The sequence below is a fragment of the Scylla paramamosain genome, chromosome 33, assembly GCF_035594125.1.
Source record: "Scylla paramamosain isolate STU-SP2022 chromosome 33, ASM3559412v1, whole genome shotgun sequence".
NCBI classification, from domain to species: domain Eukaryota; kingdom Metazoa; phylum Arthropoda; class Malacostraca; order Decapoda; family Portunidae; genus Scylla; species Scylla paramamosain.
The window spans coordinates 4,922,368-4,929,867 of NC_087183.1; the positions used below are offsets into that span (position 1 = coordinate 4,922,368).

At 37.9% G+C, this 7,500-nt stretch overlaps 1 protein-coding gene across 1 annotated transcript in view; it reads right to left on the reverse strand.

Moving 5' to 3' along the window:
• Window positions 1-7,500, reverse strand: part of LOC135089539 (DNA (cytosine-5)-methyltransferase PliMCI-like) — a 27,017-nt gene that overhangs the window by 7,179 nt on the left and 12,338 nt on the right. The window contains 9 exon segments of the mRNA XM_063985195.1: window positions 113-148; window positions 151-226; window positions 348-376; window positions 379-501; window positions 503-555; window positions 4,096-4,129; window positions 4,131-4,226; window positions 6,610-6,761; window positions 7,317-7,455. Coding sequence (XP_063841265.1) covers window positions 113-148; window positions 151-226; window positions 348-376; window positions 379-501; window positions 503-555; window positions 4,096-4,129; window positions 4,131-4,226; window positions 6,610-6,761; window positions 7,317-7,455 — 738 coding nt within the window.

A 7,500-nucleotide genomic window follows, 5' to 3' on the forward strand; every position in this document is an offset into this window, starting at 1 on the left:
TTCCTAGTAGCCTTGTCCAAAACCCTTCAAAGTAATTAGTAAATAGATGAAGAGTTTAACCTTTAGTTAGGTCAAATAAAAAACCAGATTTGCATTTCAGTTTCATAGGTACCTTTTTCGCATCAATCACAACAGACAAATTGCTTTGATCTTCGAGAAAAAGGCATGAGTAGATTCAGGATACCTTGGCAATTTTTCTCCTGGGGCAGCTGCAAAGATGATTGCCCTGAAAAGAATGACAATAAAGTTAAACATACATACTTAACTTTACTTCTCACCCAAACGAGTGTGGTAAATGAGACCAAGATAATAATTATGATACATTAAAAGTGCAATAGGTAACCTACCTTCTACGAGTTTGTGAGACACCGTAGTTTTCCCTGCTTGAAGGATGCCAAAGGTGCACTGATAGCCCAGCTTGACCAGCACTCGCAGGGTCAGTTTCAGCACCAGGCCACACTTGTATGACACAAAGTTACGTACATTTTCAAGCAGAAAAAAATCGTGGACGGTAGTAATCACAGTAGGACAGATAAGAAGCCACTAAGGAATTCTGGAAAATAAAACAGTATAATATTAGACTAAAAAGCTCAAGTATATCAAACCTTTCTCTTCCTATTCACAAATATTCCTATCATTTTTTATTATGCATTAAAAAAAAAAAAAAGTCCTGAATGATTTCATGATTTATTTTTCCTGTACCCACATGATTTTCTGTGTGCTCTTTAGTAATTTTTGGTCTTTTCAACACTTAACATCACCTTGTCACTGGAGACTTGACTCATCCTAAAAAGACAAAAAAGTGATTCATCTTACGCATCAGTTACAAAAACAATGACCTTAAAATTTTGTGCAAAATACCACTGTAAATAAATACCAACTTCAAATGATGAGTCATCAATAGTTCCTGGTATCTTCAGTCTTGAAAACAGTTATAGTGTTCACAATTTTTACTTTTCACTAAAACTCTCTCTCTCTCTCTCTCTCTCTCTCTCTCTCTCTCCTATCTATTCTCTATTCTCTATTTTCCCCCCTCTCTGTGAACATAAGAACAATCCTGAGAATTGCTAAATACAATGAGACTGATAGAGAATGAAAAGAGAATTATACGAGTGAGTAAGGATGAAGTGAAAATGACAATGAATGAGGGGTGAGAGAGAGAAAGGTACCACTCCTTTCTCCCTTATCTCTGACAGATAAGGGGAGGGAGGTGACAGGGAGCAAGGTTTGAGGACCCAAAGAAAGAGGAAGGGAGAGGAAAGGAACACAAAGAGAGAGAGAGAGAGAGAGAGAGAGAGAGAGAGAGAGAGAGAGAGAGAGAGAGAGAGAGAGAGAGAGAGAGAGAGAGAGAGAGAGAGAGAGAGAGAGAGAGAGAGAGAGAGAGAGAGAGAGAGAGAGAGAGAGAGAGAGAGAGAGAGAGAGAGAGAGAGAGAGAGAGAGAGAGAGAGAGAGAGAGAGAGAAATATGAAGAGGGATTAGGGAGAGGGGGGAGGCATGGGGGAAGAGGGCAGTGACGGGAGAGGGAGGGAAGGGAAGAAGAGGGTAAGGAAGGGGGGAAGGAGGAATGCAAGAGGGACTGACCAAGTGGAGTCACTAGTCCAGGTGTTTGTGTTTGAACTGGAGGACAAAATTTGTTCGCCAACACAGTTCAAAATGGGAGTTGTTTTGAATTGAAGGATGTTCGAATCATGAGGTATGACTGTACTTGTAAAATAATTAATGTAATAGCAGCAAGTTATATTTCCCAAATTGTTTTTGTAAACAATTTGGCTATGTAAATGTTCAGTTAATTTCTATATTACATTTGGTAAATACAATTGTGTTGCTGGAAGATTTGCAGCAAACTGTTTTTTTGCACTGGTTTTGTTAAAAATTTAGCTATGAAAATGTTCAGTTACTTTCTATATTACATTTGATAAATAACAGATGATGCTGATACATTAATGTAATAACAGGAAGATAATTTTTCATGTTAGTTTTGTATATAATGTAACTGTGCAAAATGTTAACTGAATTTCATATTACATTTGATAAATATATATTTTTTTTTTTTGTAAGTGCTCATGATTAAAATCAGACAATTTGAAAAATTCATGGACAGGTTAAGTTAAATTAGCCACCAAATTTGAGCGTTTGATTAATGTTGGACCTAAAAATATATGGCCTCAAAAAATATCTCTAAAATTAGTCAAATAAAAAGACTCTCACAAGGGGGGTTACAGTGACCCAAACCCCCACAGATGTACTGGTACATATCACTCACCACAGCTGTCAAACTCTAATAATGTTATTGTCTCCCCTCAAACTTTTGGAAGCTAGTCATGCCCATGCTGGGTGAACCTTTTCTAACATACTTTTGTCCCTTATATCAACATTCCCTTAATGTCAGGGTATCTGAGAAAGTGGAAAACACCACCCTACTGATACACATGTATAATACCACTATTTGTTGCCTCATCTATCACACCCAAACAGGAACTAATTTTTGTGATTGCACATTTTTTTTTATAATACTTTTGTTTATTTGCTACTATGACTAATTACTGCATAACTATTTATACTATAAATAACTATATTCACTGAGAGGCCATATGCATGAGTTCAGATTACTGTCTAGCATAGATAACCTTCCTTTTGGGGTTAGGATAGGCCTAGGAGAAACATAACCTTTGGCCTCCAAGACACATGACAGATTTTTTACAGAAAAATAACATTTTCAATGACAAAAGATTAAGTGCTCCCTCTAGGAATATTATTGTAATGAAGCCATAGTCATTATTATCTATTCCACTTCTACAGCAGTAACAACTTGAGGTCTCTAGGTGTTGTGATTATTTAAGATACAACTTGTTGAAAAGATTAACTTTCAGCAAGATTAGGGTGAGGCCTGCCACTGTGTCCCTTTTTTCCCTGGTTTCATATGAAAGGTCTGAATCACTATTCACTTCACTCAGAATTACTTTCCAAAGATATCACTAGTATTAAGTTCACTGATGGGTCTTGCAGGTGGGCACCTATAACAGGGTGAATTTACACGTGAGGTAGACCTGGTTGGTGGTCACGAGGGATGGAGGGGAATCAAAATGCAGCCATTTCTTTATTGCATCTGTCTATTACCACAGTCTGGCCAACAATGGACTGGGCATGCAGAACACACAAGACAAAAGCTGCCTGTATAAAAAAATAAATAACTAAATAAAATAAATGAGTAAATGAATAAATTAGTTAAGTAATTAAGTAATTAAAAATACAGTGGAACATCAGTTACCAAATATCTCCCTTTCCAAACGACTCGGTTTCTCGAACAAAAATCTTAATTCATAATTGTTTCAGTTGCCATGCCATAATTCAGTTTTAAAACAAAGTTACTTGATTTCAAATACATGACATGGCAAAAGCTGCCATTTATTACTACATTTATATTCTATAAATATTTCCTTTCTTTTTATATATATTTAATGGAGACAGAGGGGATATGACAGTATTTCAATCTCTGAAATAAGTTAAATGTGATCTGTTGAAGAACCTCAATGTAAAGAGACAAGGTTCGGCACTCAGGAGTAATTCCGAGCCTCCATTTTTCCAGTAGCTTTTCCCACTAACAAAATGTCCTAAGTGTTATGATCACCTTCATTTTGGCAATGACTGAGTTGCTCCTCTCCGTGCCACTCTGTAAGGTTTCCTCACTTGATCATTAACAAAGAGAATGCCTTGCATGGTCTAAACAATATCTTTTGATGAGTTCTGTGTCACTAAGTTCATTCAGTACATCCTTCCTGGATAAAGAAAATTCTTAGCTGGAGATATTGTGCAGCAGCCCATCTTAGCAGTGAGAGCATCGGTCAATTACCCACTCAGACATGGTGGATGGATGTCTGAGAACGGATTATTCTATTTTACGTTGATTCCTAAGGGGAAAATTGTTTCATTTATTTAACATTTCAAATTTCAAACAGCATTCAGGAACAAATTAAATTAGAAAACCAAGGTTCCACTGTATAGGTGAAAAAATAATTTAGTGAGAAAATGATAGAGATGGGGTCACCACAGCCTGTACTTAATCACATCAACCTCTATCCCTCAATCACTAACCGTTGAACAGAGAATATTGCCGACTGTTGAATCTGTTTCATTCCTGAGAATCCCTGGCATGGGGGACCTCCACACAGCATCTCCACATCCCCTTTTTGAGGCAGACGCTGGCCCTTGTTGTTCATGTTATTACCCTGGGAAGACCATTAATCTATAGTGTTCCTCATCCATACCAAAGCACAATGAAGTAACTAAAGAGTACAAAAAAGTTTGGTCTTAACTTGTAGACTAAAAAACTATCTCGCAAGAAAGAATTGAAATTAAATTCTTCCTATAGCATTGTTCAAATATTTTTTTTGCTAAATTATTCACGAGAAAGAGAGAGAGAGAGAGAGAGAGAGAGAGAGAGAGAGAGAGAGAGAGAGAGAGAGAGAGAGAGAGAGAGAGAGAGAGAGAGAGAGAGAGAGAGAGAGAGAGAGAGAGAGAGAGAGAGAGAGAGAGAGAGAGAGAGAGAGAGAGAGAGAGAGAGAGAGAGAGAGAGAGAGAGAGAGAGAGAGAGAGAGAGAGAGAGAGAGAGAGAGAGAGAGAGAGAGAGAGAGAGAGAGAGAGAGAGAGAGAGAGAGAGAGAGAGAGAGAGAGAGAGAGAGAGAGAGAGAGAGAGAGAGAGAGAGAGAGAGAGAGAGAGAGAGAGAGAGAGAGAGAGAGAGAGAGACTACAGAAGTAGGCAGAATTTATCAGAAAAAGGGATAAACAATTGAGAACACACATTAACTCTTGCATTAGAGAGGTGAACAGAAGAGGGATGAAAGTAGTCTTGTGCTGTGAGACTGCAAGAGGAGGAGGTATGCAGTTAGCAAGACTGGAAGAGCAGTTAGCATGAAAATAGTGGTAGAAGATAGCAAGAAATGCAACATTGTGGCAATGAGAGAAAGGCTGCAGACAGTTAGAGGAGAGGAGTTGATAAGATGAAATACTTTTGGTTCCACCTTGTCTAAAAGAGCGGTAGGAGTAGAACTACCCCATACACGTGAAGCATACTCTATACATGGATGGATAAGGCTTCTGTACAGAGTTAGCAGCTCAGGGGTACGAAAATTGGTGGAGATGACTCAGAACACCCAGCTTCCTAGAAACTGATTAAACAAAAGATGAGATGTGAAGTTTCCAGTTTAGATTATTAGTACACACACAGAGGATATTCAATGAAGAAGAGGGTGACAGCTGAGTGTCACTGAAAAAAGGGTGATAGTTATCTAGAAGGTTGTGTTGAGTTGAAAGATGGAGGAACTGAGTTTTTGAGGTATTGAGCAATGTTAGTTTGCTCTGCCTCAATCAGAAATTTTAGAGAGATCTGAAGTTAGGTATTCTGTGGCTTCCCTGCATGAGAAGTTTAATTCCTGAAGTGTTGAATGCTTATGAAAAGAAATGGAAAATGCAGGGTGGTATCATTAGTGTAGGAGTGGATAGGACAAGAAATTTGGCTTAGATCACTGTTGAATAATAGGAAGAGAGTGTGGGTGACAGGACATAACCCTGTATTTCATCTTATCAACTCCTCTCCTCTAACTGTCTGCAGCCTTTCTCTCATTGCCACAATGTTGCATTTCTTGCTATCTTCTACCACTATTTTCATGCTAACTTCTCTTCCAGTCTTGCTAACTGCATACCTCCCCTCCTCTTGCAGTCTCACAGCACAAGACTACTTTCTCTCATCCCTCTTAATAAACTTATAAGAACAAAAACCATCTACCACAGCAGCAACAGAATTGTCAGAAATTAAACTTGAGATGAAAGTTATAAAGACAACAGAAATGGTGGGGAGTAGTTTGGAAATCAAAGTTTTGTGCCAGACTCTTATCAAAAGCTTTTGATATGTCTAAGGCAACAGCAAAATTTTCACAAAAATCAGTAAAAGATGATGACTAAGACTCAGCAACAAAAGGCAGATCACCAGTAGAGTGGCCATGACAGAACCCATATTGGTAATCAGATATAAGGTTGTGAAGTGATAGATGTTTAAGAATCATCTTGTTGAGGACAGATTAAAAAAATTTAGATAGGCAAAAAATTAAATCAATAGGATGGTGGTTTGAGGGATTAGAGCAGTCACCCTTTTTAAAAACAGGCTGACTGTTGGCAAACTTCTAGCAAGAATTTCAGAAAGGTAGATATTGACAGACAGAGTTGGAAGAGTTTGACTTGGCAAGGTGCATGCAAGGAGGCACAGTTTCAGAGAACAATAGGAGGGACTCCATCAGTCCATAAGCCTTCTGAGGGTTAAGACCAGCGAGGGGCATGGAAAACATCATTGCAAAGGATCTTAATGTATGGCATGAAATAGTTGGAGGATGAAATAAGGGAGGGAAAGATGAAGTAAAGTTATTAGAGATATTTTTGGTGAGGTGCCAAAAATTATGAGAGGAGTTAGATCTAAGAAGATTTAGACATTTTCAATTGATGAAGGAATTTTGGCTAATTGGAAAACAGACTTGGCATGATTCTGGGCAGAAATGAAGATTATACTTATTAAATAAATAAATAAAAATGTTAAAAAATATGTAAAATAAATGTACTCACATCCATCACCATTCTCAGCAAGCTATTGCAGTCATCGGTGAATACAGTTGCATTGGGAAAGTTGAGTCTGTAAGCTAAAGCTGCTGGCTCAAATGCCTCAATTGCCCACTTTGATTCACTCACACCAGCTTGATGAAATCCCTCTGACAGACCTGAGAATCATTTAGAAATGCTTGAATTCTTCAAAATATCTGTAATTACTACCTGCCACTCACATCAGAGGCCATAACCATCATTTCCTAAGAAAAATAAAAACAAAATAATCAATTAAGCAAAATAAAGAGTGATGTTTCTGATACTAAAGGGATAGCTAGGGCTGAAGTTGATTGTCAAAACTGTATTTTGCAGGAGAGTAAAAACATAATAACACATTTTGTTTAGCCACTTACAACATTTACTGAAATGTATCCAACTGCAAACATATCCATGCAAAGATATTCCATATACTTTAATTGCTGGAAGGGGCAAAACATAGGGATGAAGGGAAATGTAAATTGAGGTACCAGGACTATAATGAACTTCCATTTCCAATGTTTCTTTTATCAGGAGTAAATGCAGCATGTTTTCCAGACCAAAAGCAATATGAAACTACAATAAAGAACAAGAAGACATCAACAGCAAGCTGAATAATCAAACCATAAGACAAGAAACAGTATATGAGAAGACTTGGGTACAAACCTTAGGTTACTATGGTTACACTTGCTTACCTCCCACACCAGCAAAGACATCCATTGTGCGCAGCTTGTGCTTCACTTCTGGGGTCTCCTTGAAGCCTTGGAAGTTGGCTTCCTCACTGTCATCAGGGAAACACTTGCCTTTGCCCTTCTTCTTCCCTTTTCCTTTTCCCTACCACAAGAAATGATGATGAGTGTGATAGTAAGTTCCAGAACT